General features: G+C 48.8%; 1 protein-coding gene across 6 annotated transcripts in view; it reads right to left on the bottom strand.

Moving 5' to 3' along the window:
* Positions 1-15,024, bottom strand: part of akap6 (A kinase (PRKA) anchor protein 6) — a 1,059,704-nt gene that overhangs the window by 206,626 nt on the left and 838,054 nt on the right. For all 6 annotated transcript variants that reach the window (XM_072488434.1, XM_072488451.1, XM_072488470.1 and 3 more), the window contains one exon: positions 2,918-3,064. In XM_072488434.1, coding sequence (XP_072344535.1) covers positions 2,918-3,064 — 147 coding nt within the window. The remainder of the gene's footprint in view (positions 1-2,917; positions 3,065-15,024) is intronic.

Raw genomic sequence — 15,024 nt, 5'->3', positions numbered from 1 at the left:
CAAAGGTGTATTAAGAACTGGTGGTGATTTGGTGGTCCTTTCAAGTATGTACTATATACTGGAAAGATTTGTTGGGACTAATTGAAAACATTGAATAAATTCACATTTTACTTCTATTTTTCAATGCAGGCTGCTAAGCCTCTTGGAACGCCTTTGACAACTTGTTGCAAATTGGATAGCTTTGAGTGCACTAAATGCCTTCGGGCGCCTTTTGCCCATTTATGCATTTGATGTCTAAGATGGCAAAATGCTGCTGACTGCATGCAAAACTCATTCCAAATTAGAAGATTTGATGTCAAAGGATTGCTGATGATTTTTGAGAATATTTGAATGCAAAAGTTGGGTCAAAAGTTTTGAGTAGGGCTAGTTGTTTTACTTTTCGAGTTTCCAAAGGTCTGGGAAACTTGGTCGACTGTGTTGAAAAATATTAACCCGAGTGGGTTGGTTGTCCTCGTCTTGTCCAGTCTTCATTAAAATTTTGCACCCAACCCAACAGTTCTGGGAAGTAAAATTATCCATATAGGCTGGGATTCCCCGAGGCCACCCGCCTGCAGAGGGAATCCTGATGGCCCAGTGAATTGCACATTGAGATAAAATCATGTTTCATGTTGGCCATGAAGACCATTGCGTCTCTCCCAGCCCATCTCGCCGGCCCCGACGAGCTTCCCAGCGTCCCCAACTAGGTTCCTGTCTAGACACGGCGGAAACATGCAAATAGCTAATTAGGTATGTTTTGAATGTAATTTACAGGCGGGACACCCAATTCACTTGCCTCCTGGGATGCTTCAGCCCCACCCGCCAAGTCGAGAGTCCCGTTGGCATGAATTGGTGCAAGTCCTAAGAAATGGGGACCTGGTGGCTTCCAGTCTGAATGATGGCAAGGGTGTGACCCTCCCTACAAATGTCTCTAGGATGCCGAAGGGAGTCCTTCGTTAGAGGTGAGAGTCAGGGGGTTTGTGCTGGGCTGGAGGGGCTCAGGTCATGGATCTTCCCTGGAACGGTGGTTGCTTGGCTGCTTATTCCATCTGAAGCCTTTAAACCCTTTAAATAGTCTGTCAGAAATACAGTTCTGCAATAATAAAGTGCAAGCATTCCAATCTGTATCCCTGAACCCTTTAAACAATATGCCAAGATCAAAGATCTGTGAGATGAAGGTAAAAATATTCCCTTTAACCATAGAATCTTAGAATTTACAGTGCAGAAGGAGGCCATTCGACCCAGTGAGTCTGCATCGGCCATTGGAAAGAGCACCCTCCATAAGCCCACGCCGCTATCATAGCCCCATAACCCAGTAACCCCACCTGACCTTTTGGACACTATGGGGCAATTTAGCATAGAATGATAAGAATTTACAGTGCAGAAGGAGGCCATTCAGCCCATCAAGTCTGCACCGGCCCTTAGAGCACCCTACTGAAGCCCACATATCTACCCTATCCCTGTAACCCAGTAACCCCCACTTAACATTTTTTGGACACTAAGGGTAATTTAGCATGGCCAATCCACCTAACCTGCAAATCTTTGGACTGTGGGAGGAAACCGGAGCACCTGGAGAAAACCCACGGAGACACGGGGAGAAATTGCAAACTCCTCACAGACAGTCACCCGAGGCCGTAATTGAACCCGGGTCCCCGGAGTTGTGACGCAGCAGAGCCTCACCACTGTGCCACCGTGCCGTGTGGTGGAATGGTTTAATGTGGTGGAAACCTTTGAAGTTTTTTTTCCCCAGTTACTTCCATTGCCCTTTATCTTTTTCTAGCCCGTTTGTGGGCTGAGAAGCCTAAAAGCTTTGAACTGCATTGTATACATTCAATTTCACTGACTGTTGCCTTTTACAAACTTTCTGATTGAAAGGTCGAGGCAGTTTCGAAGTAAGGATTACCATTGTTTATTTATATAGCTTTACAGGGGGCGACACGGTGGTGCAGTGGTTAGCACTGCTGCCTCATGCCGCTGAGGACCCAGGTTCAATACCAGCCCCGGGTCACTGTCTGTGTGGAGTTTACACATTCTCCCCATGTCTGCGTGGGTCTCACCCTCCACAACCCAAAGATGCGCAGGGTAGGTGGACTGGCTATGCTAAAAAGCCCCTTAATTGGAAAAAAAATGAATTGAGTACTTTAAATTTATATTTTAAAACATATAGCTCTACCGTGGTCCATTAACTCGGAGGTGCCACTGTTTTTCTAACCGCAGGTTTTTTTTTTAAAAAGGCTATCTCTTTGTTCGCAAGAGCTTCTGGGCACTGACAGGTATCTGGAGTAAACAAGCAGAACGGAAGCCACTTAACAGTTTGATGTTAGACCAATACATTTCTTGGCTTGGCTTTCTAGTGTGACCAGAAGAAAATAATTTCGAAACTTTACTTATTCTCTTATCCTTTCATATGTTCTACTTCATATTAACCTATGAATAAACCCCATTAAAGTATGGTTTATGAAATACCTTTGTACCTGATGTTCTGTCTAAAATAAGAATTTTACTTTCCCATCTATAACTTGTATTTTCTAATTTTAGCTATTCTTCCAGTAATTCCAGTAAGAATGGTGAATATGGCTAATGACTACACTCATCAACACAGTGGTAAATATCATTCCTAATTATGGAAGACAAATTACCCATAAGTTAAAATTATTGCCAGCTTTTGAACTCTGCAGTCCTACCATTATTACATATTTATGCATTAAGCAATCTGAACATACAAATGATAAACACCATGATTATTCTTTTTCCCTGTCGAGTAAGAAAAATTAAATATCCCCAATATTTCAAAAATATTGTTATAATACATGTTATTTCCACAACAAACATGACTGTTCAAAATAACAACACGGGGAGTATTTATTTAATATTGTCAAACTCTGCAAAGCATAAACCAAAACTGAAAATATATCCTCATCATTAAAAAAAAAGCACGTACCTCTAACAGGTGCCATTTGTCTTGAATTCCCTCTACCTTTTCAAGAATGTCACAGGGTAATAAGCTACCAGCTTGTCTCAGAGATGCAATTTTCTTCAGTAAGTGTAGTTTCTTAGGAAGCCACATTGACATCTCCATGCTGTATCCCTGGAAAACAAAATGGTCCACAGCATTACACACTCCTTTGAAATATCTTACTTTGAATCAAATATAACCTACATTTTATTCATTTGTAAACAGGAAATTGTAAATTGAAATTGATTTTAATTTCTTTAAAAATTGAGTCAATATAGCAAGTACTAAAAGTGCCTGAAAAATTGTGCATCTGTTCATGATGGGAAACACAGGGAGACAGTGACATAGTGTAAATATCGCTGGACTGATAATCCAAAGGCCCAAGCTAGATCCTAGGGGACATGGGTTCAAATCCCACCACAGCAGCTGGTGGAATTTAAATTCAATTAATACATTTGGAATATAAAGCTAGTCTCAGTAATGGTGACCATAACAACTATCATCGATTGTTGTAAAAAAACATCTGGTTTACTAATGTTCTCTAGGGAAGGAAATCTGTTATGCTTGCCTGGTCTGGCCCACATGTGACTCTTAATTGCCCTCTGAAATGGCCAGCAAACCACTCAGTTCAAGGGCAATAAGGAGTATGCAACAGACATTAGTTTTTAGTTTGCCCACATCCCGTGAAAGAATAACAAAAACAGGGAGAACTGACAGAAAAAATATCTCATTGTGAAAAATATTAAGAGGCAGAAAGTGGGTCATTTCTCGGAAATTACAAACAGGTATAGTCTTTTAAAAACTTAGTGAACCGCACAGTGGCAAGTTATAGTTGAAGTATTTTCAAGAAAGCTAATGTAACGATACACCGTTACCTTTGAACGGGCTATAACTTCAGTGCAGTGGCAATTACAGTCGGATTGGCACTCTGCTCCTAGTTACTTAACCTGACATGCCCGACCTTCCAATTTGGCTCGGGTGCAAAAGGTGGAGTGCAGCATGTTCCCGGGGCCTTGCGTCCAGGGCAGTTGAGTGAAAGGTAAGGAAACCCCCGCCCCCCCCCCCCCTCTTTTCTACAGCATTAGCTGCAATAAAGTAAGTGACTTTGAAGGTCCAGCCACTTTGAGAAGCCAGGGAGAAGGTAAGTGTTTAAGGGAAGCGAGTAGGCAGTGGGTATGGGAGTCGGGGGGTGGTCAGTGGAGGGTGGGGTTATCAGTATGGGGTATGATCGGATGGTCACTGGAGAGTGGTCAGTGGGAGGCTGGTCATTGCGGGGAGGTCCAGGTGATAAGGGGCGTGTTTGGGTGGTCAGTCGGGGGGGGGGGGTGGGGGGGGGGGGGGGTCAGTGAGGCAGGTGTTCGTCAATGGTTTTAATTCTTCTAACTTTTTCTCAGTATCTATTGCTGTAAGACAGTTGGAACCATCTGAAATTTACGATTTAAATCAGAGTGTCAGATGGTCTGGCGAGGTGGGGGTCTTGGGATAGAACCTCACCCCCTCGCCTGGGTACAATGCCCCAGAGACCAAACGTTATGGACCATTGATAGTTATGATACAGAACAAATTCCAAATTCCTAAGCTGTAGACCTTAGACCTCACACCATTCTTTAAAAAAAAATTATTTCCTTGACTGCAAGGGTGGAGGTGACCTGCTGCAGGAAACCATCCTAATGTCACCAAAACTGACTGTGATCTTAATTGGCTATTTCATTCAATCATTTTATATTTTTTATCAATGTCTAGCCACTTTAGATTTTCCTAGTTAAAACTGTCTGTAAGTTTGGCTGTGCTTATTTATATTTATTAAGCTGAATTTTATTAATGGTTCTGATGAAACATCATTGAACTGAAACATTAAATCTGTTTTCTCTCCACAGATGCTGCGTGACCGGAGTATTTCTAGAATTCTCTGTTTTCATTTTATGGCTGGAGGCTCCTTTTTTTGTGTCTGTCTGATATCCGGAAAACCTGTTTTACAGCTGGAGCTTCTGTTTGCCTGAAATGAGGTGCATACAACACAGGGACTTACCCCAACTTATTCAAGAAGTTTGGCTGCTGCCAATCACTCCCCCAGTGGATGAGTAAAGAATGAATTTGCATTTGTACAATGCTTTTCAAGATCTTTGGACTAAGTACATTTTAGAAGTATAGCTTCTGCTGACATGTATGGAATGCAGCAGCCATATGCACACAAGCTCCCAAAAGAACAATGAGACAAATCGCTAAATGACCTGTTCTAATGGATGTTGACTGGGGGATAAATGGCAGTCAGGCCACTAGGAGAACATCCTTGCTGTTTAAAAAAAAATAGCACGTTGGGATATTTTACATCGACGTGAGAGGGCAAATGCATTCATGTTTTGATGTGGCCCTTTCAATGCAGTGCTCCTTCAAATGCAGAAATTAAAATTTGTTTAAAAAAAGACAAATTAGGCCTAATAATACAAAAAGACGTATAAACATAGAAACATTGGAAAGGCTAAGATTGGGCTTGAAGAAGAGGGATAGGAAATATCAATCCTCTTCAGTTGTCATGACATTGGTTGATCATGACTCTCCAACTTTCACAGTCTTTGGTAATTGGCATTGTCTTGGTCCTGTTCTCAAACGAGGGGCGTCATTCTCCGACCCCCCCGCCGGGTTGGAGAATCGCCGGGGGCTGCCGTGAATCCCGCCCCCGCCGGTTGCCGAAGTCTCCTGTACCGGATATTCGGCGGGGGCGGGAATCGGGCCGCGCCGGTTGGCGGGCCCCCCCGCTCGATTCTCCGGCCCGGATGGGCCGAAGTCCCGCCGATAAATTGCCTGTCCCGCCGGCGTGGATTAAACCACCTTTTGAATGGCGGGACAAGGCGGCGTGGGTGGGCTCCGGGGTCCTGGGGGGGGGGCGCGGGGCGCTCTGGCACCGGAGGTGCCCCCACAGTGGCCTGGCCTGCGATCGGGGCCCACCGATCTGCGGGCGGGCCAGTGCTGTGGGGGCACTCTTTCCCTTCCGCCTCCGCCACGGCCTCCACCATGGAAGAGACTCCCTCCACTGCGCATGCGTGGGAAACTGTCAGCGGCCGCTGACGCTCCCGCGCATGCGCCGCCCGGGGATGTCATTTCCGTGCCAGCTGGCGGGGCAACAAAGGCCGTTTCCGCCAGCTGGCGGGGCGGAAATTCCTCCGGCGTCGGCCTAGCCCCTCAATGTTGGGGCTCGGCCCCCAAAGATGCGGAGCATTCTGCACCTTTGGGGCGGCGCGATGCCCGTCTAATTGGCGCCATTTTGGGCGCCAATCAGCGGACATCGCGCTGTTTCGGGAGAATTTCGCCCCTTGTACCTGTTCTGCTTCTTAAGCTTTTTGTGTATTTCCTCCTTTGCCTTCGGCAGATGTTCTAGTTTCTCTCTCCTCAGTGTATGCTTGATGAATTCTAGTTGCCTCTTGGTGGCCATTTGTAAACAAATTCTTCCTGTGTGCCTATTTTCCTAAAGCTTCCTCATTATTTTTTTGTTGTTGTCCAACTAAATATCATCATACGTCCTAGAAACCACACCGTTGTTACCTTTAATTTAGCTTCCATTGTCTTACTTATATTCCAACTTTCACATCTGTATAGTAAGATTGATCAGATATAGCATTTTAGTCATCCTATTCTGCTTTCCAGGGAAATGTTCTCATTTTCAAAGAGTCTGACATTTCTGCAAAGGTTTATTTTGTAAGTGATGCGCTGCTCCCTGATCACTTTTCCCATCAGATATTATCAGAAAAGATTTTAGAAGCTCAAAACTATCAGTAGAATATAAAAAACAAAAAGGTATAATTGAGTAGGCTGCATTTAGAATAGATTTCACATTAGGTCCCTTCCTTAAAGGAAAGATATCAAGACTCTGGAGAGGATACAAAAGAGATTCACTCAAATGATACCGTGTTGAGAGACTTTGAAGAGACACTAAAGAGAGAATAAATAAAGATAACTGGGAATTTGATAAAAGACCATAAAAGTGTGAGAAATTTCGATCAGGTCAATAGGGAAAAAAGTTCCACTAGCTTATATCTCGTAACTTGCGACATATGTACAAAATAATCACAAAAAAAAGATGGGATGGAATTTTCCTATTTTTTGACAAAGTGTCGTTTTGGGAAGGGGAACGGTGATTAGCTTACCGACAGCGTTGGTGGTTTTTTGTGCCGTATTTCTATCTACTTTGGAAAAAAGTATTTGCATGAGATTCACGCCGCCTCTGATTCGCCAGCCCCGCCATCAGCTGAGAGCTTCAATCAGCGCCCCTCAGCCACTTCTTCATGGTCCCAGGCAGAGGATAGCCCTGAGATTCACAGAAGTACCCCTTGACAGACTGCTGGATTCAGTGGAGGAGTAATACCCATGTACAGGATGGCATGGAGGGCCTCCGGGAGGACTTCTTGACAGCGGGAGACTGGGAGGGTCCTGGACCGTAGGGCCAGTAGGATGGTCTTCCAGACTGTTCCGTTCTCCCTCTCTACCTGCCCATTTCCCCGGGGGTTGTAACTGGTCGTCCTGCTCGAGGCAATGCCCTTGCTGAGCAGGAATTGACGCAGTTCGTCACTCATAAAGGAGGACCCCCTATCACTGTGTATGTAAGCGGGGAAACCGAACAGTGTAAAGATACCCTGGAGGGCCTTGATGACGGTGGTCGTGGTCATGTCCGGGCAGGGGATGGCGAATGGGAACCAGGAGTACTCGTCAATCACATTCAGGAAGTACGTGTTGCGGTCGGTGGAGGGGAGGGGGCCTTTGAAGTCCATGCTGAGGCGTTCAAAGGGTCGGGAAGCCTTTATCAGGTGCGCCCTCTCTGGCCGGTAGAAGTGCAGTTTGCACTCCGCGCAGATTTGGCAGTCCCTGGTGGCTGTCCTGACCTCCTCGATGGAGTAGGGCAGGTTGCGGGTCTTAATAAAGTGGAAAAAGCGAGTGGCCCCCGGGTGGCAGAGGTCCTCGTGGAGGGCTCGGAGGCGGTCCACTTGTGCGGTGGCACCAGTGCCGCGGGACAGGGCATCGTTTAGCTTCCCGGGACGGTACAAGATCTCGTAGTTGTAGGTGGAGAGTTCTGTCCTGCACCGCAAGATCTTGTCGTTTTTTATCTTGCCCCCTGTGCATTATCAAACATGAACGCCACCGACCGTTGGTCAGTGAGGAGAGTGAATCTCCTGCCGGCCAGGTAATGCCTCCAATGTCGCACAGCTTCTACTATGGCTTGTGCCTCTTTATCGACCGAGGAATGGCGAATTTCGTAAGCAACGAGGGTACGGGAGAAGAAGGCCACGGGTCTGCCCGCTTGGTTGAGGGTGGCGGCCAGAGCTACGTCGGACACGTCGCTCTCGACCTGGAAGGGGAGGGACTCGTCGGTGGCGCACATCGTGGCCTTTGCAATGTCTGCTTTGATGCGGCTGAAGGCCTTACGAGCCTCCATTGACAAGGGGAAGGTTGTGGACTGGATTAGGGGACGGGCTTTGTCTGCGTAGTTAGGGACCCACTGGGGGTAATAACTGAAAAACCCGAGGCAGCGCTTCAGGGCCTTGGGGCAGTGAGGGAGGGGGAACTCCATAAGGGGGCGCATGCATTCAGGGTCGGGGCCTATAACTCCATTTCGCACTACGTAGCCGAGAATGGCTAGACGGTCGGTGCTAAATACGCATTTATCCTTATTATACATTAAGTTAAGGATTTTAGCGGTCTGGAGAAATTTTCGGAGGTCAGTGTCGTGGTCCTGCTGGTCATGGCCGCAGATGGTGACGTTATCAAGATACGGAAACGTTGCGCGCAAGCCGTACCGGTCAACCATTCGGTCCATTCCGCGTTGGAAGACCGAGACCCCGTTAGTGACACCAAAGGGAACCCTTAAAAAATGATGGAGCCGCCCATCTGCTTCGAAGGCAGTGTATTTGCGGTCACTAGTACGGAGGTACTAGTTGATGGTAGGCGGACTTGAGATCCACCGTGGAGAAGACCTTATATTGCGTGATCCTGTTTACCAGGTCGGATATGCGGGGTAGAGGGTATGTGTCCAGCTGTGTAAACCTGTTGATGGTCTGACTGTAGACAATGACCATCCTATGTTTCTCCCCGGTCTTTACCACCACTACTTGAGCTCTCCAGAGACTGGTGCTAGCTTCAATGACCCGTTCCCTCAGTAGCCTTTGGACCTCTGACCTAATGAAGGTCCGGTCCTGGGCGCTGTACCGTCTGCTCCTGGTGGCGACAGGTTTGCAATCCGGGGCGAGGTTCGCAAACGGGGAAGGCGGGTCGACCTTAAGTGTCGCGAGGCCGCAGACAGTAAGGGGGGGTATAGGGCCGCCAAATTTGAAGGTCAGGCTTTGCAAGTTACATTGAAAATAAAACCCCAGGAGTGTAGCCGCGCAAAGGTGCGGCAGGACACAAAGGCGGAAATTGTTCAATTTCCTGCCTTGGACCGTGAGGTTTGCTAGGCAGAACCCCTTTATCTCCACTGAGTGTGAACCGGAGGCCAGGGAGATTCTTTGGTTTACAGGGTGGGTAACAAGTGAACAGCGCCTTACCGTGTCGGGGTGTGTAAAGCTCTCCGTGCTCCCAGAGTCGATCAGGCAGGACGTCACGTGGCCGTTGATGAAGACCGTCGTCGTTGCTGTTGCGAGTGTCCGAGGTCGATTTTGGCCCAGAGTCACCGAGGCCAGATGAAGTAGTTGCGGGTTTTGATCGGGCAGCGTGTAGTCGGCCATGCTGGGGTCCTGGGGCCCGATCCAAGATGGCGTCTCCCATGGGTCACACATGGTGGTCGGGGATGGACAAAATGGCGGCGTCCATCCATCCAGCACGGTGTCTGAGAAACAAGATGGCCACATCCGTGGGCCGCGTGTGACCCTAGGATAGGGGGGTGGCGGTGAATGCTGGCCGCCTGGGGCCCGAAGAGAAGATTGCTGCGGCGGTCCGGAGTCGCCGCTGGAGACCGCGGCCACCGCTCATGCCTGGCAGACCCCCACAAAATGGCCCTTCTTGCCGCACCCTTTGCAGGTGGAGGTGCGGGCCCGCAGAAGAAACAACGGGGCCCGACGGAGTTAGCGGGCCGTCTTACAGCGCCGGCCTGCGGGGACACGGGGAAAGTCTGTGGGGCTGCCGCTGCGGGATGCCACGCTGCCCAGGGGGCTGCCGCGCGGTCGGGCACATAGGATTGCGCGTTTCTGGAGGGAACGTCCATGGACCCTGCCAGGGCCCGTGCCTCTCTAAGTCCCAGGGTGTCTTTTTCTCAGAGCCGCTGGCCGATCTTTCATCCGGAATTATATAGTTTGCTCTAAAGAAGTACTTCATCCGCTCTACATATTGGGCCCAGTGTTCCACTGCAGGGTCAAAAGAGTCCAACTTTCCGATAAAGGCATTTTGCCTGTCAGTGGCTTACCGTCAATATGTGGCAGCTGCTGATGAGCAGGTTTCTTCGGGTCGTTCCGTTTTCCTCATCGCAACCGTAATAAGTCCACGGAGGCAGAAGTCCCGTCACCAGAATTTCTTTTATTTACAAACCCAATAGCTGAACAACCATGATCATTCAGTCTGCCGTCTACACCGGGAGTGCAGAGGATCGGACACTCCCTGTTATATACACAGAAAGGGCCACTAATCAGGGAACTCGTATTCTAATTGGCCAATCTCAAAGGCTTGGCCTAAGTCATTACAGTTTATTACCAAAATGAACACGTGGAAAGACAACTAACAAACTATGATACAAACGGTAACGAATAAGTGAATTCTCCTGGAGCTACTTCTAATGTGATTGTTCTCGAGTACGACTTACTACCAACTGATCGATTTTTGGAGTCACATTGTGGATCTCTGTCCCCCACCTGCTGGTCAGAGGTCATATATCTAATTATATACATTACTATGCAAATGCATATCACCACATATAGGATTGTGAACTGTGTGTTTTTGACAAGATTTGGCCTTCACAATTCTGGTCATGAGCACAGACGGATTCATCTGGTTGGAGTTCTGATAAATTATGATGTACCACCAAACACCCCACTTTCCTCCCCCCCCCACTTAAGTGCTGACAGTGACCAGCTCCTTGAAATGTAATTCAAACAACCCCATCTCTTGTGGAACTCCTCGCTCTCCTCCCTCAAAGCAAATTTCACCTTTTCCATTAGATTCCCCAGCCACACCAAGGCACAGGGTGGAGCAACTGACATCCACCCCAACAGGACCCACCTGTGAGTGATCAGCGAGGCGAAGGCTAAAACATCTGCTTCCACTCCTGTCTGCAGCTCCGACAAGTCTGACAGCCCAAATATGGCCCCCAGGGGAGTGAGCTCCAAATCCACATGCAAGACCACAACATGGTGCTGAAGAATGACCCCCAAAATCTCTCCAATTTAGGGCAGGACTTGGACATATGTGCGTGATTGGCTGGGCCCATCCCACACCACTCACAATCATCCTCCATGCCTTCAAACAACCAGCTCATCCTCAACTTGGTCAGGTACGCTCTGTGTACTACCTTCAGCTGTATCAGCCGCAGCCTCATACACGAGGCCATGGGATTCACCCTCTGAGGCACCTCACACCACAACCCCTCCTCCAGCGCCATCCCCAGCTCTTCGTCCGACTTGTCCTTAACCCCCTCCAGACACACCATATCCTCCTCCAAAATCCTCCCACAGATCTCCAAGATGCACCCCCCGTCCAGCCCCATCACCGACAGCATCCCCTCTAACAGAGGAGTGTGGTGACACCCGAAAAGTCGGGAAAACCTCTTTTGCAAAATCCTGCACCTGCATATTCCTGAAAATATCCGCCTGTAGGATCTCAAACCTCTCCCCCAACTCCTCCAAACTTGCAAACCGCCCTTCTAGAAATAGGTTCTTCATTTCCATCACCCCTCGCTCTACCCGTCCCCGAACGCTAGTATCCATTCTCCCTGGCTCAAACCCATAGTTCCCTCGGATTGGCATCAACTTTGACCCTGCCCCTAGCCTAATGTGCTGCCGAAATTGCCTCCATATTTTGAACATGGTCACTACAACTGGACTCCCTGAGAAATTCCCTGGGGCAAATGGGAGTGGCGCCATTTTCAGCACCCGCAACCCCAGCCCCTTGCAACAGTGTTTTTCAAACTTTTTTTCTGGCGACCCACTTTAACCCTCATGATCCACAATCATTTAATATGATTTTTGAAAAAATGATGATCTTCTAAATTCTGTTTCCTGCTACAGAATGCACTGAAATGAATATATTTATACGTTCTGCATTCACAAATAGATGGAAAGGTTGTGCATGTTCAATTAGAATGTTGTATTGCAGTGTTATATTTTAATCAGCAATGGGAATAAATGCAGGCTGGTTCGAAACATTGGAAATTTACTTGGAATTGTTACTGAGAGACTGGTCTCCTGCCGATCTTTTAGTGTTAATCAACTCCGGACTCCTGCCTCCCGCATGGCCCTGGGAGGAGTTGCGTTGAAATCGAAAGGCTCCAAACCAGGTGGATCTCTCAACAACAGAGGGAAGAAAAAGAAGAGCAACAAAGAAATGGGAGTTCATTTGCAAATCAGTGAAACCTGTTTCCAATTTGTTTTTCTACTCACAATTATGAAGAGATAGTGGGCGGGATTCTCCGACCCCACGCCAGGTGGGAGAATCACCGGGGGCTGGCGTGAATCCCGCCCCCGCCGTGTCCCGAAGTCTCCCCAGCCAGAGATTCAGCAGGGGCGGGAATCGCACCACTCCGGTCAGTGGGCCCATCCTCGCCGATTCTACAGCCCGTGATGGGCCGAAGTCCCGCTGCTGGAATGCCTGTCCCGCCAGCGTGGATTAAACCACCTTTTGAACGGCGGGACAAGGTGGCGCGGACAGGCTCCGGGGTCCTGGGGGGGGGGGCGGGGCGATCTGACCCTGGGGGGTGCCCCCACGGTGGCCTGGCCCGCGATCGGGGCCCACCGATCCGCGGGCGGGCCTGTGCCGTGGGAGCACTCTTTTTCTTCCGCCTTCGCCATGGTCTTCACTATGGCAGAGGCATGCGCGGGGATGACGTCAGCAGCCGCTGACGCTCCCGCGCATGCGTCGCCCGGCGAAGACCTTCCGGCCCCGGCTGGCGTGGCACCAAAGGCCTTTCCCGCCAGCCGGCGGAGTGCAAACCACTCCGGCGCGGGCCTAGCCCCTCAAGGTGAGGGCTTGGCTCCTAAAGGTGCGGAGACGTCCGCACCTTTGGGGCGGCCCGACGCCGGAGTGGTTCCCGCCACTCCATTACGCTGGAACCCCCCGCCCCGCCGGGTAGGGGAGAATCCCGCCCAGTGAGAGAGAAAATAATCAACAAAATGCCGAGTCTTCTTGCGTGAGTTTAAATTCTGCAGATTTAGCCACTGAGTGTTTGAATGGAGCTGCGGGTGGGGTGGGGACAAGCAAGAGAACAGCGGAAAGACTCTGAGGCTATCGCCTTTCATCAATTCGCTGCTTTTTGCTTTCCAAACAGAATGAGGAAGGCAGCGTGTTGGGCCGAACGTGACTTTTGATCAATCAGAGGTGAGGTGCCAGTGGTGACAGCACTCAGGGAAGATTTGGTTAGTGCAGTACTTTATCAGTTAGGGCTCGCGATTGGGGAAACATGCCATGCAAACTTAGATGTTCAACTGTGTGTGGGGGCGGATGTAAACAGTGACACACGCCAGGGGTTATTCAATTTATGGAGCCAGGACCAATCCTGACCCACCTGCACTCCCAGTACCCAAAGTGAGTAGTTGCTGTGGTGATATGCATCACTGTAAATACACTAGGGGTTAATGTAAATATACTACAACTGAGTAAACACTAGAGGGAGCACCAGGGACGTCATGACATGCAGACATACAGCTAATGAACACTTAGAATAGGACACAACCAATGAGCAGTCAAGACACCCAGAGGTGGCATTACCACAAGGGGGCATTACACAACCCATGTAAAAGGACAGGGCACACATGCTCTGTCTCTTTCCACAGGCCGCGCTTAGAGAGTAGGACAGGGGCAGATCAGAAGCATCACACCCCCCACGTGGCTTAGAGCAGACTGGTTAGTGAGATTAGTTACTATAGCAAGATTAGCAGGAGAGTCGAACTCATAGAGAACTGTGCTAATGGTTCAATAAATCACATTAAACTTACTTCAAAGTCTGGAGTATCTTTTGGTCAAAGCTGCATCGAGTTGCAGCCTGTGTTATCCCAGAGTACATAACACATCAGTTGCCACCCGAAATGGCAACACCAGCACACCCCCCCAACCCAATTCTACTCCCGCCCCCAGAGAAGACACCACAAAACATTCACTCTTTTACAAATTTAACTTAAAGCCTAAAAAAGCCCCAAATCTCCGAAGCAGTCTTAGACCCCGACCCAGTGCAGCTGGATCCTTGATTTCCTCACCAACAGACTGTAATGTGTCAGGATAAGTAACAACACCTCCTCCACAATAGTCCTCAACACCGGGGCCCCGCAAGGATGTGTGCTCAGTCCTCTACTTTACTCTCTGTATACACATGACTGTGAGGCGAGATTCGACACCAATTCAATCTATAAGTTTGCAGATGATACTACTGTGGTGGGTCGTATCTCAAACAACGACGAATCTGACTACAGAAGGGAGATGGATCATTTGGTTGCATGGTGTACCGAAAACAACCTCTCTCTAAATGCTGGAAAGACCAAGGAACTGATCACCCAAGCATCTCAACGGTATGGCCAAGGGTTCTATCACCAGTGCAAACAGGGGGGTGATGGGGCACCCCGGCCTTGTTCCCCTATGTAACAGAAAGAACCCCAAATTCACCTCTTTTGTGCACACACAGACCTTCAGTTCCTTGTACAGCAATTTACCTCATGCTACAAACTTGGACCCAATCCCAAATCTCTCCAACACCGCCAATAAATAGTTCCACTCCACATGATCAAATGTCTTCTCCGCATCCAGCGCCATCACCACCTCTGGGTCCCTCCCTTCTGCCGGAGAAAGCACCACGTTGAACATAGAAAATAGAAACAGGAGGAGGCCATTCAGCCCTTCGAGTCTGCTCCACCATTCATTATGATCATGGCTGATCATCAAGTTCAATATCCTGATCCCGCCTTCCCTCCATATCT

This window comes from Scyliorhinus torazame, chromosome 2 (genome assembly GCF_047496885.1).
Source record: "Scyliorhinus torazame isolate Kashiwa2021f chromosome 2, sScyTor2.1, whole genome shotgun sequence".
Taxonomy (NCBI): Eukaryota; Metazoa; Chordata; class Chondrichthyes; order Carcharhiniformes; family Scyliorhinidae; genus Scyliorhinus; species Scyliorhinus torazame.
Note: the sequence above shows the minus strand (reverse complement) of the source record. Positions and strands in the feature narration are given on the sequence as shown.